Source organism: Gopherus evgoodei, chromosome 4 (genome assembly GCF_007399415.2).
Source record: "Gopherus evgoodei ecotype Sinaloan lineage chromosome 4, rGopEvg1_v1.p, whole genome shotgun sequence".
Classification (NCBI taxonomy): Eukaryota; Metazoa; Chordata; order Testudines; family Testudinidae; genus Gopherus; species Gopherus evgoodei.
In genome coordinates, this window is record NC_044325.1 from 72,600,257 (window position 1) to 72,620,998 (window position 20,742).

A 20,742-nucleotide genomic window follows, 5' to 3' on the forward strand; every position below is an offset into this window, starting at 1 on the left:
TTTCCAATGCAAAATGACATAGCAACCCTCCCCAAGCTGTTATCTATGTCCCTTTCATAACCCACACATATTTCTGCCCCTTCCATTTTTGCTTCATGGCTCCCCCATCCTCCCCACCCTGCTTCCCATGGGCCTTTCTCATCAAGAAGAGCTGTGAAATCCTCTCCAAAGCATATCAGAGCTGCTTCAAAATCAGTAAGCAAGCAGGCGTGCTGTCTTTGAAGTGAAGAGCAATTCCAGAGCCACTAAAGAGGCTGAGAGCCCTGTCACCAGCCCAGAGTGCCTGAGGAGGGCTGATGTTTGGTTCGCTTGGATGAAGCTTTTGACTGGGGTTTGAGTTGTGTTTAGGGTGACCAGATGTCCCAATTTTATAGGGACAGTCCTGATTTTGGGGTCTTTTTCTTATATAGGCTTCTATTACCCCTCACCCCCGGTCCTGATTTTTCACACTTGCTGTCTGGTCACCCTAGTTGTGTTGTGGGTTAGCAGTGGATCTTACTTGGATTGTTCTCCTAAATATCTGCCAAAAGTGCCTAGAGTAATGGACAGGCACTTTAAGTATATTGTGTCATAAATCTAAATCTATAAACAAATGTAACACATTTTAGTGAAAATGGGAAACATACTGGTGGTGGTGGTCAGTTTCTTCATCCTCCCATATAGGAGGTTCCTACTACTAACCCACCACCACCTGCCCCAGACTCCACTCAGTCTAACACTTTTCTTCTTCCTTCTATTTAAAAGAGAGAAAAAAATATGTTGTTGCCACCACTCCTAGCCCCAGTACTTTAGCCAAGGTGCAACAAGGGCAAAAGTGGTGATACGTTGTGTCTGATGACCAATGGCACCAGTGACCAGAATATGATCAGACTGATTCTGAACAAACTTCTCCCCAGAAGTGGGCTCAAACTAGCCACCCAAAGTTTGAAGAAGTTCAGATCTGGATCCAAATTCTGCAGTTTGGACCTGTCTTGACTTCTGCAGCATTAGGACCTTTTGCTTTCTTACCCAGCAGTAATTTAGAAATAAATGTTTGGTTCATGTCATCCTGCCCATGACTTCTGCCACACCTATGTGGAATATTGCAATGCTGCTACTAGCCAATAAGGGGGCAGGTGCCAGGATAGCACATTCTGACCCACAGACATCCTTTCCAACCCTATATTCATTACTAATTTTACCCTCTTACAGTACATGGGGGATAAAATGTCTATAGCACATGGCTGCTGTTGCAGAATGAAGGGGGAATGGGGTTATTTTAGGTATTTTTGTGGTCTTTTTAAGAGCTTTTTATATATAAGCCCTTATAGCCCCCCATAATGCTCACTAGGTTACCTAACCATATTTATTACATCCCTACACATTAACGCTTCCTGCCATTTACCTTCAATTGGTATTAGTAAGTTGTGCACATGGAAAAGATGATGGGGCATTTTGTATATGAGGCCTGGTCTACATTACGCTGGTAAACCGATTTTAACAGCGTTAAATCGATTTAACGCTGCACCCGTCCACACTACACTGCTCTTTATATCGATTTAAAGGGCTCTTTAAATAGATTTCTGTACTCCTACGAAACGAGAGGAGTAACGCTAAAATCGATATTACTATATTGGATTAGGGTTAGTGTGGACGCAAATCGACATTATTGGCCTCATTATTTTACAGTAGCTAACCACAGTGCACCGCTCCAGAAATTGACGCTAGCCTTGGACCATGGACGCACACCACCGAATTAATGTGCCTAGTGTGGACGCGCACAATCGACTTTATAATATCTGTTTTTATAAAATCGGTTTAAGCTAATTCGAATTTATCCTGTAGTGTAGACGTAGCCTGAGAGTCAGCTGCAGCGCATAGCTCTAAAATGCTTGAAAACTGATCTCTGGATAGGGCTTTGCAGGCTTTGAGATGCACCTGCTGAAACCAGCCCTTTCTCTGGCTCAGTTTTCAGCACTCTGAATTAAATTCTGAAATCCTTCCTTAGTTTTTGCTTTGTGCTTATTCAGGCATAACTCTCGGTGAAGTCAACAAGAGCTTTGCCTGAGTTGGGACTGAATAACCACTGAGGGCCAGGTTTTCTGTTGCCCTGCCCCATGTGTCGTCATGTACATCAGTGCAAAGTAGATGTGGATCATTATTATCTTTCCAATTTGGTAGCCTTTTTATGCCCACTGCCATTGGTGTAGATGACGCTATAAGGTGGAGGGCAATGGAGAATCTGGTCCTGAAGGAGGATTCCAGAATTTGTCCCACATTTTCTTTCAATTCCAAGGCATTAGAAGCAAGTTCATGTTCTAGCATAGCCTTGATTTGATGCCTAGTTGGTTAACAGGTGTGATAGCCTGAGGGTGCTTTAAGGACTGAGCTCAGGATTGGAATACTGAGACTTTGTGGAATCAGAAGCTCATATCCCAGTAGGGTTTATTCAACTTTTAATCCTTCATTATCTGAAGCAGATAAATTGAATGTCAGGCAGAGCTGGAGTTTTTTTGAGAACATCTTAAAAACTGAGCTCCTTTCTGGCCTGTGTGTGCATTAATGATCCCATGGCTTTTCATGCAATAGTAGAGGTTTGCTGCAGTATTCTTGGACATCATTTCCTCTCCTGCCTGTATTGCGCAGGGTATTATGTGCTGGCCAGGTGATGATGACCTCTTCACCAGATGTGTCTGCATTTACAAAAAGCACCTGCTCCTGCAAACCTCTGCTGGGGCAAGTACTCCTTACTCATGTGTATAGTCCTATTGGAATCGGGGCGGGGGGAGTAAGAGCTCCTCATCTGAGTGAGGCTGTGCCCAGAGCTGGAGATGAAAGACACTACAGAAATGCAAGCTATTTGAGTAATGCTTATGATTTGACTATAAAAAAGTCACCTAGCACTTGAGGTACAATTCCACTGAGGGATCAGAGGGGTTCACCTCCCTCTCAGTGTCAGAGACTCTACTGCTGACCCCCCTCAGGAATGCCTTGTGCTGTACAGATGTTTGTACTGTAACAATATATCACCCTCCTCACTGAGCCATAGAGCCAGCCCAATGCTACCCCTCTGCCATGCTGGCCCCATACATATCTCCTAGGAGACCTACTGTACATGAGGCACTATAATCTTTTGGCAGTGTCTGCTGCATGTGTTGTGTTAAATCTGAATGGAGCTCAGCCATCAAAGCCCAAAAATCACTCACTGCAGAATCCTATAATTAATCATTGGGGCTTTAAGGCAAAAATAACCCAATTTGAAAAGAGTTCTCACACAAAACAGTATCTTTCTGTTGGACTAAGTAGGGTTCTTTTCTCTAGTGCTCAGCATGGTGACCCAAGAGATTTCTGTAGTGCCTGGCCAACATCTCACTTTCTTGTGGGTCCTGTGAAAGTAATAGCACACAACAGATGGAAAATAGAGCTGAGTTTAGGGAGATCACTTTAACATTACACACAAATCCTTCTACCTTCTGGGAGCTGCACAGTTTCTGTGCTGTGCTGGGGGAGTTAGGCCTTGTCTACACCACAAAGTTGCAGCGCTGGTGAGGGAGTTATAGCACTGCAACTTAGGAGGTGTACACATCTGCAGGGCATCACCAGCGCTGCAACTCCCTGTTTGCAGCGCTGGCCGTACACCCGTTGAAACTCGGGTGTAGAGGATCCAGCGCTGGTGATCCAGCGCTGGTCATCAGGTATAAACACTCACAAGCGTTTTTCTTGACCTCCGTGGAATAAACAGGTATCCCAGCATACCAGAGGAAGCCTCTCTGGTAATCAAGCAGGTCTCCTTCCCCGCGGTTTGCAGGGGGGTTCGGGGAACGCGAGAGCAAACCGCGGGGAAGCAGGTCTCCTTCCCCGCGGTTTGCTCTCGCTTTCCCCTAACCCCCATGCAAGCAGATCTCCTTCCCCGCGGTTTGCAGGGGGGTTCGGGGAACACGACAGCACACCGCGGGGAAGGAGATCTGCTTGCACGGGGGTTCAAAAAACACCGGAGCAAACTGCTGGGAAGGAGACCTGCTTGCACGGGGGTTCGGGGAACACCGGAGCAAACCGCTGGGAAGGAGACCTGCTTGCACGGGGGTTCGGGGAACACCGGAGCAAACCGCTGGGAAGGAGACCTGCTTGCACGGGGGTTCGGGGAACACTGGAGCAAACCGCGGGGAAGGAGACCTGCTTCCCCGCGGTTTGCTCTCGCGTTCCCCTAACCTCCCCTTGAAGCCGCCCAACAGCGCTGCAGTGTGGCCACATCTAACACCACTTGCAGCACTGGTTGCTGTAAGTGTGACCACTCTGCAGCGCTGGCCCTATACAGCTGTACTAATACAGCTGTAACAACCAGCGCTGCAAAATTGTAGATGTAGACATACCCTTAGAAAGCACTTTACTAGTCACAAAGCTACAAAGAGGTCAGATGGAACATAGCAAATTCATCAGTCTGACAAAAAATGTCTGTTAACTTTGGGGTCACTGAAGAAGGGGGTGTCTGTTATGTATGTACTTCTATTTCAGCAATGCCAAAAATGTGGTATGCACTGTCCAAACACAGAGGAAGACAGTCCCTGCCCTGAAGATGGGGACAGACATACTGAGGAGGAAAAGGGTACAACATACAAGCAGAGTGAGCAGGGGCAGGACAGGAACATGACTTATCTGCTACATGTCTGTCTGTGTTATTTTGGTTATCTGCATTTAATTTAAACACAGAAAATTCACACACACACACACACACACACACACACACACACACACACACACACACACACACACACACACACACACACACACACACACACACACACACACCTCTACCCCACTTCAGTTCCAGTATTCTTATTTCCCTCCCATGTAACAATTGACCCCTTCACAATAAATAGATCACTCATAGGATAAATAAGTGAAATAGATCAGTTAATCAGCTCGTTTGTTGAAGGACCTGAATATGGAGTGGGTAGCTCCTGGTGGGTCACCTCAGGAAGGACATTCTATTTGTGAAGGGCAGCTATTAGCAAAACAGGCAAACAGAGTCTGGAATTATTGAGAAAGCCGAGTGGATGGGGGCAAGATGATAAGAGACAAAGGTGAATAAATAGGGAAAGGCAGAGTTGTGTAGGGCCTTGAAGGTGATTACACGAAACTTGAACTTGATGTGAGGGAGAGGGAGAGCTAGTGGAGCACTTCAAAGGTGGTGTGAGAGACATGGTAAGAAAAATGGGTAAGGAAATTAAACTTGGTGGCTGTTTTGTATGGCTGGAGTGGAGCAATATGGGTGTCAGGGAAAACAGAGGAGGGGACTGAAGTAAACAAGACATGAAATTATGACGGTCCCTACGTGTGGTTTAACTGTATAGACAGAGAAAAAGGATCAGGTCTTAGGGCTTGTCTTCACTGCACAGTTGACTCCAATGGTGCCTCTGACTCAAATCTCATCCACACACAAATCCTTACCTGAAGTGTGGGGATGCTTTTAACTCTAGCTGGCTGGCTCGCCAGGGGATATTGACTTAAACTCAACTTGTCAACTGCTGACACCACCACGCAGCAGTGTGGACTCAGGCTAGCACTTTTCAAGTAGGACTAGTCCTTCAGTGCCTTCCCACAATTCCCCCATGTGCCCAGACAGGACAGATAAGTCCTCCCACAGTTCACTGGGAAAGAACTCAGAGTGCCTCCATTTATTGCAGCATTAAGAAATGTGGGATATGCTTTCAGAGGTCTTAGTACTACACATGAATGAATGTAGTGCCAGTATAAACACAGCAGCTCAAGTGTCATATCACAATGGGAGCATTTCCCCTCGAGCTAGGCTAACTCAAACAAAGTTTGGGGATATGTAACTTGAGTTGCTCTGCAGCAAAGACATAACCCACTGAAATACTGTGAAGGAAGAAGGAGCAAGAATTGGACACAGCCTAGGCCTCATCTGCACTGCAACAAAAATGTGTTCTTGAGTTAACTAGCTCCAAGTAAAATCCTAGTGAAGACAAGGCACAGGTTTTCACATGAGTTACTAGGTCTAGTTAAAGATAAGGCTCCCCTATAGTCTTTAACTCAGCCTGCTAACTCATGTGACCACTACAAACTTCTTCATCTTCACTAGGATTTTACCTCAAGTTATTTAAAGTCAAGTTAGCTAGCTTGAATTAAGAACTTTTGTTGTTGTTGCAGTATTATTTCCTAGATAACGTGGGATGAAGGAGAAAGAGGAGTTGGATATTATCCCCATTATGTGGCTGACTGACAAAAAGTATGTCTGAGAATTGGACAAGTAGGTGAAGATCAAGATCTTAGTTTTGGCCACATTAATTTTACATTGAGGTTAAACCATCTAGGAGGAGATACTAGAGACAGAAAAGTGCAAAGTTGGATGGATGGAGACAGGTTAGGAGCAGAGTGGTAGATTTCTGAGGCATCAGCATAGATATGGCAGTTGAAGTGATGTGAGTGGATGGGATCTCCTCCAGACAGAAGTGCGGGGGAGGGGAGGAGGACCTGGGACAGAGCCTGAGGACTCCCATGGGGAGGAAGAGAGGAAAGCCTACCAAAGGAACAGCCAGAGAGGCAGGAGGAGAACCAGAACAGTAGGACTGTGTCATGAAAGCCAAGGAAAGGTAACTTGTTGAGTAGTGGAGAATGATCTACCATGTCAAAGAAGTAGTCAGGTCAAGGTGGATAAGGATGTTGCAGAGGCCAGCCACAAATTGGTCAGAGGCCTTGCCGAGAGGAATTTTAGTTCAGTGAAGAGAAGATCAAGAATGGAATTTGTGAAAGTAGAATGAATTATATAGTAAGAATAGAAAGGATTAAAGAAATGTTGTCTGTACCTTTAAGCAAAGTTGTTGGAATGTTGCAACCAGGTGTCAGGAATACAGACATTAACATAGAACAATTGCACCGTTTAAGGGCAATTGGTGAAGCATTAGCCTTAGATGGATAACAGTTAGTAAGGAAATAGGATATGCATGCTGTGCCCCAGGTAAATTTTACTGTTTTGATTTCTTTGTCCCTTTGTCTAATTCCCACTCTTTTATCTGTATAAATAAGACTGTTTGGGCCTTGCATGGCCACTCACATATTCTGAATGTTATTGGCGGAGCGCTGCGCTAATAAACAGAGTGGTCTGACAAATTGTGAGTCCTGATTCTAACTTTGACAAATTGAAGCTATGAAAGTAAACTGTGTGTTCAGTGAGTTTGAAGGTTAAAGGAAGCAGGGAAATGGTGGAGCGGGGGATAATTGGTTGTACCCAGCATAAGCCAAAGTTAAAGTTTAAAACTGCTTTATGGTTGAGGTGGGAAGCCAGAAGCTCACATGCAGCCTTTGCCAAGAACACAATGCTGGGGCAATTTTACTTTCATGGTAGCAGAGGATTCTCCTTATGCTGTGACATTGGCAGTAGAGGCTAGATGGAAAGTGATAGAGATGCCTCATTACTGTGCAGGAAAATGCTGGGCAAATTCTTTTGTTAATGGAACTGAGTTTGGATTCTTAGTTCTGTCACCAAGGGCTTTGAGAGACATTTTAGAGTCATAGAATTTAAGGACAGACAGGATAACTGGGAAAACTTTATTCTAGCCAATGAGGCCAAGGAAAAACTGGTTTTGCAGCTAGGTCATTGGTCCATGTTTGGTAGTAAGGCTGTCTTTCCCTATAGCTCAAGGAAGCTTGTTTTGCATTTTACTAGCATGTATGAAATATCCCTGGTAAATTGATTAGCATATCTGTTTCTTTAATGGTGATTCCTAAAGTCACAGACAGATTGAGTCAGAAAAGACAACTTGGATCATCCAATTTGATACCCCCCTACATTTTGCAGCAGTCTCCCTACCATATTCCTGCTAGAGTCTTATCTAACCCATTAAACTGAGTTCCCTGTGCTCATAGTAATTCCTTGGAGGATCTCCCTATATATCACATTTAAGACACCCACTGAAGTTGATTAGCAATAGGACTTGGGGATACAACTGTGTATTTTCCACAACAGGGTATTCAGTATAAATATTCTATTGATATTCAAGCTCCCAGGAACAATCCAGCAAGAGGAGTGAATCTAGTGGGATTCAGATTGGTCTGTTCTCCCTTAGGCAAGTGCACACAATTCTCATTCACGATAGTGCATTTCCGCTAAGCGCATGAAGAGGGGAATGAAGCCCATAGCAAAGACACTGGAAGATGCCCCTAAGGCAGCAGCATAGATTCCTCTTCTTTTAGAGATGATGCAGAAAAGAATTATACATTTACCCCGGAGAGGAGCCTGGACCAAAGCCCCTGATGCAGACTCCATCTGTGTCCCCAAACCACATCTCCTTTCCCAGGGCATAACCACATGCTAAGAATCAAACAACCCAAATGTGGAGATTTCAAACACAGATATGAATAGCAGCCTTCCCCAGTGCTAATCTCTTCAGATTCAGCTAGTTATAGACAGTCTTAAACTATGAACTGTCTTCTTAATCTAGGTCTGCATGCCAGGCTTTGATTCAGATCCTCTCCAGTTCACACATGCAAGAATGGGCCTGCATGTATGAGCCCTGCCCAGTGTTAAACTCCTTTTTGGAGGGAAGAACTACCATACAGCAGATGTCTTCCTTCATTGCAGAGACTGTAGGATGCCCTAACCCTGTAGGCAGACTCAGCTGAAACTAATTATGGAGGACAAACAGATTCATAGAGAATAGAGGAAACTGCTTACATTCCATTTTTCAGACACTCTAACACAAATATAGGATGACAATTTCAAACTCAGATGCCTAAAATTAAGCCCTTAAATAAGGGGCCTTGTGCCCCAATTTTCAGAAGTATGAGCATTTCCAAATCCCACTGAAGTCTATGGAAGCTGCAGCTGATCAGCATGTAGCCCACTTTTATTTAGCTGCCTAAATGAGGATTTAGATACCCAGCTTTAGATGCCTGTAGTCAGCCAGAGCTCAGCCATCATCTCTTGCCCCTGCATCCTCTCCAGAACCCCACTCCTGGGCAAGCTCACTCTTAGGGTCCTTTCTGACTCCACTTACCTCCAGTCCCTGGTGCTGCTCCTCAAGTCCAGCTGTAGGGCACTGTTGGAGAGCTCCTCTCAGGGCCCCAGGGCTTCTACCCGAGTGGGGGTGGGGGTGAAGGGAAGGCCAGCTGAGCTCTAGCAGCCTCTCCTCTTGTGTAAGCTTCCCCCCTTGCTCTGTGGCCAGCTTCACTTTGTAAGCTCCCTTCTCTGGGCAGCGCATGCTTGGCAGGTGCACCTAATTGGCAGTGCCTGAGTGGAGGGACACCTGTTAAGCTTGCTGGGGATGGAGGCATGTCCCCTCGGAGTGCCCATGATTGAAAACCAGGTCCTTAGTAAATGAAGGTATGGAAATGGACAGACTGCCAGCATGGCTGGTAGAGAAACAGGACCAACAGCAACAGCTGCTGCTTACAGATGGTGAGTGATCCAGCAATAGAAGCAGTGACATATAGTGGGCTCAGTAACAGCAATAACACAAATTGATGTAGCAGATGGTCACCACAGTGATCACTAACCTGGCTGGTTGCTCCTTACTCAAAATCTTCACCTGAGAGTACTGGGCTGGCAGACACAATGGGCACAGCTATCTTGTTTTGAATCAGACACAGCTCTACTATAAATTGGCTGTCCTCTTTGCTTGCCAGTTTTGCCTACCAACAAATTATGTTCAGCTTGCTGCCAGTGCAGCCCTTTTCTGGTGCAGAGTTTGTATGTCTATGTTTTCAGTTGTAAACTTTGAGAACTACGCAGGCTGATGCTGTTCCTGGAGCCTAGCATGTCTAACACAGTATCGGAACCAGAAATGTACAGTATAAGCTCCAAAGCAGGCCCAGGAATTAGAGTAAGGAGGCTTTGCAGAGAAGCAAGGAAGATTTATGCAGCAGTTACGATGGACAAAAGTGGAAAGCACCCATTTAAATGCAGGGAAGGTCACTGTGAAGGTGGATATCCAGAGCTCCTTTATAATACAATAAAAACCTCATAGAGACACCTAGTAGAGGAGACAAAGCTCTTCCTTCCACTCTCGCAGCAAGAACTTGTCTCTTGTCTACATGGCAAATTTACAGCACAGCAACTAGCTGCACTCTGGGACTTTCACTGCACAGTAGCAATGTCCACATGGTGAGTTGGTGTGCAGTGGAGGATCTGGCCCTGAGTGAGGACTTCAGAATTTTACCCAAGAAACAGTACTGAATAAATGAAAAACAACTGGTAATATCTTGAATAGCCCTCACCCAGCCTTACCTTAGTCTTCAGGGGTAAAAGCTGAGTGATAAGCAGGCAAATTGCTCCCAGCTCAGCTCCAGGTGTCCAAAGCTAGTGGCCTTTCTCCCTCATCCCAGGATTTTCATGGGATGGAATTTGTCTGCTCTCCAAATCTAGAATCTTTTGGAGATGGGCAGAGAGATAATCCCACTTATCCAATGCTGAAAAGATCTTCAGGGGGCTTGGACGGCCCCTGCTCCCACACGTGAACAATTCTCTCTATGCCTGAGTTTCACTCCCCGTTAAGTGGGGATAATACTGACTTATATCACAGGGCTGACATGAGGTTTAAAGTGTGTGAAGCGCTCTGAGATCCCCTGAATGGAAGATGCTACAAAAAAACTAAGTATTATTATTATTATTATTACTCTAAACAAAACACCAGGAAAAGCCTATCCCAGATTATGATGGCTATGTTGGGGCTGGGATATTCATTACGGAAAAGAGAGTCCATTCTGTTCCAGGGATTAGCTCCACTTCCCTCACTGGGGAAATGGGTGTAAAGTATACCCCGTGTCTGGTAAATCCGATGACCCAGAAATCTGCAGGTTTTACGCAAGTAATGCAATATTGCAGTTTGCATATCTAATATGCATGGGACTCATTTGCATAAGTAGTCTTTTTAATGAACAAATTGTTTTTATTTTCCACTCCTGCTCCCTCATGCAGTAACAGCTGCTCACCCCCCAACCATGATAGGCATGCTATAAGCATCTGCAAAAATAAATAACTTTGCTAGATATTTAGGTGCCTTTAAGTCCTAGTGAAACAGAAGCATAAATAAAAACTGAAGTCAAACATTTGGATTTATTGTTTAAAAATAATATTGGCTGACAGTCTGATGGAGTGTCTCATATCAGAAATGCCAACAGCCACTAATGGAGGGGGAGCGAGGAGCCCAGACACAATGGTGAGGGGATGAGAACTGCACTCCTTCAGCCAAACCAAGAAAAATGCCACATTAATGCCTTTAATAATGTTAGACTCCAAACAAACCCAAGCAGGAAGAGCCGAGTTCCTTCAATGGGAGACTCTCCCACTACGGGGCTGTTTCAGACTCATTTGTCCAGCTCTTCTGGCAGCTACCATCTCCAGCCCCTCCTCTGCAATCACTGCTGGCTCTATCCCTGCTGTTCATCTCACTACAACCCCAGATCACCCTGTGAAAGCCCCTTCCCTGCTTCACACAGAAAATGAACAGCTCCAAGGTCTGACACAAGGTCAGGGTGAGTCACTCTACCCCACCTCAACCTCTGGTCCTTAAGGTTTCAGCTAAGTTGTTTCATCCATAAACCAGAGCAACCTCGCTGAAACCATAAAGATGAAGGTTTGAAGATGGAGCATTTCACCCCCAATTCCTGTTTAAGCCTCCTTGTTTCCCCAGATACTCATTGGGGAATTCATAAAACTATGACACTCCCAGGGAAACGGGAGACTTAACAGACGTGAGGATCCCTTCCTCCCCTGAGACATTTTAGAAGGGCTTTCTCCCTGGGGGAGGACAGTAGCATTTGCATTGCCATATTCATTGGGCATTCCACCAGAGAAGGACTGCTTTCCATTTGCAGCAGGAGCTCCACGGGCCAGTAACTAATCCATGCATCCCCAGCTACCCTAGCTTTGCCTACCCTTCCAAGGCAGCATTCCCTACTTTGGGGGCTGTGCTAGCTGACTGTGGGCCCCTGGCAGAACAGGGACCGAGGGCATCTTGTGCCACTGTAATCCCTCTCCAGCTGGATATCCTTAAGGGACTCAGTGCCAGGAGGGCAGAGTCTGGCTGAATTGAGACCTAGGCATCTGAGAGACGCAGGAAGCTAATCCCATTGATGTGCACATACCATGATGCCCCTGCATGGGTTGTTGACAGTGGGAGTTTAGGAAGAGAGTACTGGATCAGAAAGCATGAATCTCTACTGGCTGAGCTAAAATGGAATTATCAACCTCTGTGCCTGGCCCACCTTCTAGACCATGGGTGGGCAAACTTTTTGGCCCAAGTGCCACATCTGGGTATGGAAATTGTATGGTGGGCCATGACTACTCATGAGATTGGGGTGTGGGAGAGGGAAAGAGCTTGGGGGGGGGCTCTGTAGTGGGTCCAGAAATAAGGAGTTTGGTGTGCAGGAGGGGGCTCTGGTCTGGGGCAGGGGGTTGGGGTGCAGGGGGGAGGGCTCCAGCTGGGGGTGTAGGCTCTGGGGTGGAGCTGGAGATGAGGATTTGGGGTGCAGGAAGGCGCTCTGGGCTCAGACCAAGGGGTTTGGAGGGAAGGAGGGGGATCAGGGCTGTGGCTGGGGTTGAGGAATAGGTAGGCTCCAGATGGCACTTACCTCAAGCAGCTCCCAGAAGCAGTGGCATGTCCCCTCTCCAGCTCCTATGTGGCGGCGCAGCCAGGTAGCTCTGCACGCTACTCTATCCGCAGGCACTGCCCCTTCAGCTCCCATTGGTCATGGTTCCTGGCCAATGGGAGCTGCGGGGGCAGCGCTTGGGGCAGGGGCAGTGTGCAAAGCCCCTTGGCTACCCCTACGTGTAGGAGCTGAAGGGGGCACATACTGCTTCTTCCAGGAGCCACGTGGAGCCACAGTATGCACAAAGTGAGGCAAGCCCCCAACTCTGCTCCCTGACTGGACTGCCAGAGCAGGGCAAACCCTGGACCCTGCTCCCTGGTGGGAGCTCAAGGGCCGGATTAAAATGTCTGACGGGCCGGATGTGGTCCCCGGACCATAGTTTGCCCACCCCTGCTCTACAGTGATAGATTGGCACACACTGGAAGTGTGGGTTACATGAAGATTGTGGAAAGCCCCTTCTCAATGGCTCCAGATCATGAAAAGCACATTTTGGCGTAGTATGAGACAGAAATGTAATTAGCTATTTGCTAAAACTTGAACTAGGCTCTGAAAAGTTCTCCACAGCTCCATGATGGGTGGATGCTGAAGCAATTGGATAGAGATGTTGCATTGTAGGACCTGCAGCTGACTTGGAAGGGACTCCATAAAAGCAGTGACACTTTCTGTTTTAATATATCAGATATGAAGCAAAAGCAGGGATTGTAATAGGATCCTTCTATTGTACAGGTGAGGGGAAAAGGGGAAAAAAAGCATTTTGTTTGTTAGTAGAGGATCCTGGTTAGAAGCCAGGAGGAACTGGAAGCAGAGAGAGCACTGGTCTGTAAACTTACCTCTTGCATGGTATGTTGCATCAATTCAGAAAAGTCAAGCCAGGCTAAAACAAAAGGACATTTTGTTTTAACTCATGTGAAAGTCTCATCTCACTAGTGATTTGTGTACTAATATTCATATCGCAGAAAGAGCAGAAGTTCAAATTAAATATGAGATCCCTTTTCCCTCGGTGCAGGTTTTGGTACATTGGTTACTGACAATCAATGCTGCTGCACCCAGAAGGTCTCGGGTTACCTGCTTGCTAATTCCAAACCTGTTCTAGCTTCCAGTTCTTTCTTCACTTACTTTTATTTTTAAACAACTATTTGTAGTTCAAGCAAAGCTTTGATGGGATTAGCTCTACGCAAGGAGGATTTCAAGTACAAAACAGACTTAGACCAGAAGCAGTGGGAAGACTTTTCAGAACCTGGTATATTGGTATCCCTGCATCTAGATCATAATGCTGAAATTAAACAAACAGTTTAGCTGACTTTGCTTTAATATCAACCGTTCTGCACTGGCAAGTTCTTCAAAGCAGGAACGATCACCATGCTGGCGCTAGAGCCAGCTCTCATGCACAAAGCACCAGTGTATATATTTTGTGACTTGCTTGGGGATCCTTTGGGATGGAAGGTGCTCTTGAAATATGAGAGAGGTGCCCAGAGTGAAGCCCGAGGGTTAAATGTGGCCCATCGTATCTAAAAATGCAGCTCTGGGCCACCCTCCCAGAAGCTGCAGAGTGAGGACAAAGCTGATAAATCACAAGTTTTTATTGCTGGTGAACTCAAACAGGCAATTTTAATCTATTGAAGATACATGTACAAGCAAATATTAGGCCTTCGTGTGTGGGTCTGGGGGTGTGTGTGATAAATTTTGTATCTAAATGTCTCTGCACATTAAGTATGGCTCCTGAAGAGCTGCTAATGTGGGTCTTGCTGTCATGTAGCTTGGGCGCCCTTGTTGTAAAAGGTTATCAGTAGTATTCACTTGTATTGAATGGGAAATTAAATCTCTGATTGCAGCCACCATTGCTCTTGAGAAAGAGAAATGAGCCCTGCATGGTGTAACAGCAGATACATAGCCAGCTTTTCAGAAGTGCTCAGCACCTAGCAGGTACCATTGAAAACGGGAACTGGAGAGCACTCAGCACTTTTGGAAATCTGGCCAATGGTGTCTTTGTTGGAAGGTGCCAGGGTACCCAGTAATAGTAGGAGAGTACCCAGTGGATGCTACACAGTGATTTAATAGTGTACTGGGTCCAATTCAGTTCCTGGTGTGCAAACTGCAAATAAAGTGCACTTTTGTGGGTAAATTAGAGCCCTGTGAGGGTGCAAGAGCTGAGCGGTATTTGTCAGTCATTGGTGAAAAAGAAGCTTGAATAGGTGCCACAATGATAATTCGGGGGCAACTGAGTTTGATTTGCATGATATAGCCACATGGCAAAGGCCACTCAGGGACCATTCCTTAAGTGAGCCACTCATTGTTATGCAGCTGTGCAAGAACAGTGGCACTGGGGGAATTTCTAAAGCCAAAGAACATGCGATTGAGGTGCTGGTCACCACAGTGGATAGCTGCCCCCACCAAAGAGTCATAACTGTGGGGTCATTGGTTGTTCTGCCAATTCACTAAGCCACTTAAACCTTCTTAATGTTTCCATAACGGCAAGGTTCCAGTGCAACCTGCTTCAAAGTGAGGGCATGACTGATGCAGACATTGCATGCTGCACGGAAGGCAGTGCTACACCAGAGTTAAACTGGGCAGCTAGAAGGTACTTGGATTTAGACACTGAGGTTAGTCACCCTCACACATTCTCTTCATGAATGCAACTGCCACAACGGATAGGCATGTCCCAGTTCCTGTCTGCACCTCCTCTCCCCCACCTGACCCTCAAATATCTGACTCTACTGCCTATGAATTGCCCCCATGTGCTAATTACTCATCCATATCATTTGTACACCCAAAGGGATTATTTTGCTGAGATCTAAATATCTGAAACCATCATTTACCTGGCTGATAAACTGAACCTATTTATTTCTTTGATTTCATGGTACTGGCATCATAGCATGGAAAACACGTTTCTGTTCTCTGTTCGTTTGTTGGTTTAATTAAATGAACTACAAAAAGGGAACACTAATACCTCTCTCTATGTTCTGGGTATTTCAGGAGGCATTGCATACCACAGGACAGAGCTCATTAACTCCTTGCTGCCACTGCTTTCACATGTCCGTTGCCGGCAAAGGATATCATGTGAAATGGGGCATAGGGAGGAATAAAACAATTGCATTTTGTGCAGTACAGAAAAAATTAACACTGTGTGTGTTGGTAACGCTGCTGCTTCTGAACAGGAATCAACAAACAATTCCACTGATAGCAACAGAGTTTCTTTTCCCTCTGGAATGGAATTCCACAGACCAATGGGCAGATTTATGGGCTGAGTGCTGGCAAGAGAGAACAGTCATGGAGCAACCTGGTAATAATCCAACCATTCCCAACACAACAGAAAAGAGAGACTCCACAATCACACACACATTCACATCTTGAACCAAATTCATTGCTGGTACAATGCCACTGACTTTGGTGGAATGACACCTGGAATTAATCAGGCCCCATATCCTATTTACAGCACATCCTCCTCATAAAGCTCTGAGTGAGAGATGACTGCCATGTGGTACAATGCATCCTTGTTGCTTATGACAGCAGCCAAGGAGAGTCCTCAGGACAAACAATTAATGTGTGGCTGCCAGAGCTATGCATCTTTCATGCCACCACCTCCCCAGTAGCCTCAGAATTGTTTCCAAGTGGCTAAATTTGAAACTCTCTCTAGCTGAGATAGCTCTAAAATAGAGCAACAATACCCTGCAGCCTTTCCACCTCCCTGCTGCCCCTCTCACAACCCAACCCCATCCTCATCAGGAGGAAATTGAGGAATAGCTCTACTGTGCTCCTTAGAAACTTTCTTTTTTAACGTACTCCCTGATATCAGGAAGTGAGGCTCATCCTGTGCTGTCCAAATCAGCTTTATGGAGAGGGTTTGCTGTACTTAGTTTAAAATAGCATTTGGGAAGGGAAAATAAAGTCAGTACTCAGAGAAGAACACTGGGCCAGGCTGAGACAAGATCAACTGGTGCAAGAGGAAACAGACACAGGCGATATAGTCTGTCCCAGAGGACTCCGACTGATTCCTGGTTGCTGCCTTAGTCAAATGAGGATTTTGACATCAGGCAGCGCAAGGGGCTGCAGTCAGAATTAAGTCATCAGCATCCTTAGTGACAGAGAAATCCCTGGGAAGGAAGGCAGAAAATCCCAGGTGGCGTTTACATCTCCATTGGGTTTGCCTGGCTGGAAATGGAGCTGGAGCTTGGAGCAGCTCTTGTGATGAGTTCCACTGTGAAGGGAAGACTTCAGCTCTTTCTCTCTTTGGCCACTTTGCCATGATTCAGATTGCACAGAGTATGGTGGAATACACCCGGCAGAAAAGACCTTTTATTTATAAAAAGGAGCGGGGAAAACTCTCAAGTGAGCATCAGGACTGAGAATTCAAAAAGTACAAGTTTCATATAAATCCAGCAAGATGTCCAGCACCATAACATACTATGGTGCAATAAAGAACCTCAGGGGAAGGTCAGGGAGACCACGAGAGGGGGCGCTGTCTATCTCCCCAGTAGAGCACCACTGTTGGGTAGTTCTCAACAGCAGATTGATTTTCCTTGATCCTGCAGCATCTCAGGTCCCATGGGAGGTATTGGTTGCAAGCAAGCACCTGAATATTGCCTAATGGAATAAGCCAAATCACTAATTTAGCCGGGGCATCTATGCCCATCCACTAGTTTGTTTTTTGTATACATTTCAACTGTAGCGTTTTCTCTCATTTCTCCACATCCAGTAAAATGCAGCTAACAAGACTTTTTTTTCCATAATAATTTACAAGTCAGAAACTACCTAACCAACAAGTAGCTGACATTGCTTCTTATGGCCAAAAACATAAAATCCATAGAAAATCTATTGGTTCCATTTTTATTCTGCTATATCCCATGCATGCCCCCATCATAAAGGGGATCGTACAGGAAGTATCAGTCTTTGAGACCAGTCTGGGATGTGGGTGGGCTCTCTCACTTTAAGTGTGGTGTTGGGTTATTGTTCAATTGGTTTTGACATGGCCGTTGGCCAAGGCAATTGTGGCGGTGGGGTCCCCTGGCTCAGCATTTTCATCAAATCGCAAGCGCAAGGTGTTCCTGATAACCAGCTGCTCCATGATGAATGCAGCACAGAACCATGGGATGGCATACTCTAGGGTGATGAGGCCCATGAAGTCAAAATCAAACTGTGAATAGTCCCAAGGGCAGGCGTTAAACTGGCGCAGGATGAAGCCAGTTGTGAACTCCCAAAGGTATGTCCAGAGGGTGTAAATTAGACATCGCACTAAAATGTTACACTTGTCTTTCAGATACAGGTACATCTTCTCCACGATGAGTATGGAGGTGCCATAGATGAAGAGCGCCCAGACACTGGTGACACCTGGGAACTTCCAGTTAAAGTTGACCACAAACTCCCAGGCAGCCGTAAACATCACCTCACAGAAATAGCCATGAATGGCATACAGGTACCACCGTGAGAAGGCAGTCAGGGGTTCTGCAGCTGCCATCTTTCCACACAGTCCCCAGCCGGAACTCTGAAAGGAACAAAGACAGGCAGAAAATCAATAAGGACATCACTGGGTCTCATCTCATTGGGAGGAATACGAGTACATTAACAACACTGACAAGAGAGAAATCGAGAAAATGAGACATATCCCTTTTGATGATGGGATTAACCAGAGATGAAAAAAACCTTAAGTGGTTTCATTCTTCCTAGCATTAATCTTAGTGCTGGTGAAAGCTGACAGATTGGTGATTAAGAGGCTGGCTGTCAGGCAGCAGCAGGAAGGTTTCCTTCACACTGCACTACCAGGAGGACTTGGATTGAGCTGGTACTCAGTGGTAATGAGGGAGATAAAGGGTAGCGTGACTACAAATCAGCTTACTGGAAACAAGTAATACTATGAAGAATACAGGAGGAAAAAGTCCTTTAGTTCTGAAAGAAGTAGCACTTACCCCTACTTTGCTGAATCCCAGGCAATATAGGACAGATGAGGCAAGTAAGGTATTGAAATAATCTTAGACCCTTATGGTGCCCTCCATGGTTCATGCCCCCAGAAATCTCAGTTTAGCAAACAGGGATTTGAGGGTGCCCTTTTAACTGGCTAGTGAGAGAAACAAAGAGGAGTGTTCTCAGCTGTTACACCTGCCCCTGTTCAACTGAACTGTTGCTGAACATTAAGGAACTGGCAGACATAAGATATCTGGGATTCAGGGAAGCATTTGATATAATACAGAATTGCCTGATTTACAGTCAAAAGGCACAAGAGATCTATTGAAATACATTCAAGTTTGGCTTCTGGAAGCATAAAGAGTGAGAATAAAAAGGAAAGCTGAGGGTAGAAATGTAGTTAGTCATGCTGAGTGGGGGTTTGGAACAAGGACCCTGTGTCTGTATACAGGAATGTAAGTTACAGGAAGAGATATGAGGGTGGAGAAAAAGATTTTAAAAGGGAGTAACTTCTTCATCACCCTAAACAAGTTCAACTCTCCCCCTCTCAAACAATTACTATTACATCCTTCAAATATCTGTAGAGATTTAGCCTATCTTAATCACTGCTTAGCCAAGCTATACACTAGGGGTTGGCAACCTATGGCATGTGTGCTGAAGGAGGCACACGAGCTGATTTTCAGTGGCAGTCACACTGCCTGGGTCCTGGCCACCGGTCCAGGAGGCACTGCATTTTAATTTAATTTTAAATTAAGCTTCTTAAAACATTTTAAAAACCTTATTTACTTTACAGACAACAATAGTTTAGTTATATATTATAAACCTATAGAAAGAGACCTTCTAAAACCGTTAAAAGGTATTACTGGCACGTGAAACCTTAAATTAGAGTGAATAAATGAAGACTCAGCACAGCACTTCTGAAAGGTTGCTGACCTCTGCTATACACATTGTCCCAAGTTCATCCTGGTGTAACTCCATTGACTTGAGTAGAGTTACACCAGAAACAAATCTGACCAATTCACTTTTTTTAAAATCTATCCTTACAAATCAGTTTCTCCAGTCCCTTGTTCAGATGCTGCTTTCTAACTTCCTTCCTCAGGCGCCCTCTGGACAGTTTTATGGTACAAGATACCCAGAACTGACTGCAGAATGTCAGGTGTGGTCTTATCAATGCCAGAGAGAGAGCGTAAAACTTCCCTGCTCTGTAACATGATGCCTCTCTCTATACAGTATGAAATTGCACTGGAGGTGAGGTACTGGTGGGAGGTGAGTGAGAGAACGATTTGTTTGGGAGAGAAGGAAGACTTCCAAAGGAGAAAAGGCATGTAAATAATGGACAGAGTGAAGATGGCAGAGGAAAGAGATTTACCTAAAAATGGCATAAAGGGAAGGAAAATTGTGGGGAGAGGAGGTTAATCTGCTATTTGTTTCTGAGAAAGGAGAAGGATCGGGGTAGTATTGAACATCGGGAAGACAAATGAGTGCCCATGGCCCACTCACTCTTATATGAGAACCATTAAGATGACCAACCAGCGCCCACTGTCATGTTTTTTATGAAGTGCACACCTGTCCCACTAGGCAATGAACTGAGACCCACTTGACAGGGTGACTGGCCCCTTTATGAGGTAATGGGTCCAGTCTCACCTATGACTCATTCAACCCTCCTCCTCAGGTGGAAAAAATTAGTGTAGCCACATAACAGGTAGATCATATGTTAAAAGTCAGTCCACGCCTAGAGATAAGTCCCCAGAAAACTAAAAGGAGGAGAAAAGGCAGACAGCTCAGAAAGGAGACTGCCTGTCTGCCAAGCAGAGCCCCAGGAGGGCTGTGGGCCCCCCTGAACCAAAGGAGAGAAGAGGTGCTTTGTGAAGTAGAGCTGGAAACTGGCTCTAATCACAGTATAGGCCTGCCCTCAGCAGGAGGCCATGGGATTCCTCAGTCATGGAGAAAACCCCCTGCTTTAATCATAGCACAAGCCATAGAGGCATGGCTATAGGACTCCTGATTTACATGGAAGAAGGTTTGGAACTGGGTGGACAAAGTGCCAATAAGAATTAATAAATGATACCCAACTAGAGGGGTCTTACTTTAAGTATTCTGGCATGGGAACCAATTACTGCAAGAAGCCAGAGGGGGCTGAGGACAGGATACCTGCAAAGCCATACCGTGCCTCCCACTAACCCCATTTTACATAGGCCACTGACCAGCCTTCAGGTGCTGCAGACTTTGAGTCAATATCAAACTGGTTGACCCACAAGTGAA

General features: G+C 45.6%; 2 protein-coding genes across 13 annotated transcripts in view; both read right to left on the reverse strand.

Moving 5' to 3' along the window:
• Nucleotides 1-20,742, reverse strand: part of RAD51B (RAD51 paralog B) — a 651,811-nt gene that overhangs the window by 608,273 nt on the left and 22,796 nt on the right. The window contains exon 1 of one of the 2 annotated variants that reach the window (XM_030559742.1): nucleotides 13,416-13,438. The exons of the other annotated variant lie outside the window; for it this stretch is intronic. The gene's annotated coding sequence lies outside the window, so the exon portion shown is untranslated. Of the gene's footprint in view, nucleotides 1-13,415; nucleotides 13,439-20,742 lie in introns of those variants that run through there. 2 annotated transcript variants of the gene reach the window in all.
• The window catches only part of TMEM229B (transmembrane protein 229B), a 65,061-nt gene continuing 58,128 nt past the window's right edge, over nucleotides 13,810-20,742 (reverse strand). For all 11 annotated transcript variants that reach the window (XM_030559753.1, XM_030559751.1, XM_030559744.1 and 8 more), the window contains one exon: nucleotides 13,810-18,064. In XM_030559753.1, the coding sequence (XP_030415613.1) occupies nucleotides 17,534-18,037 (504 nt within the window). In that variant the 5' untranslated portion in view covers nucleotides 18,038-18,064 and the 3' untranslated portion in view covers nucleotides 13,810-17,533. The remainder of the gene's footprint in view (nucleotides 18,065-20,742) is intronic.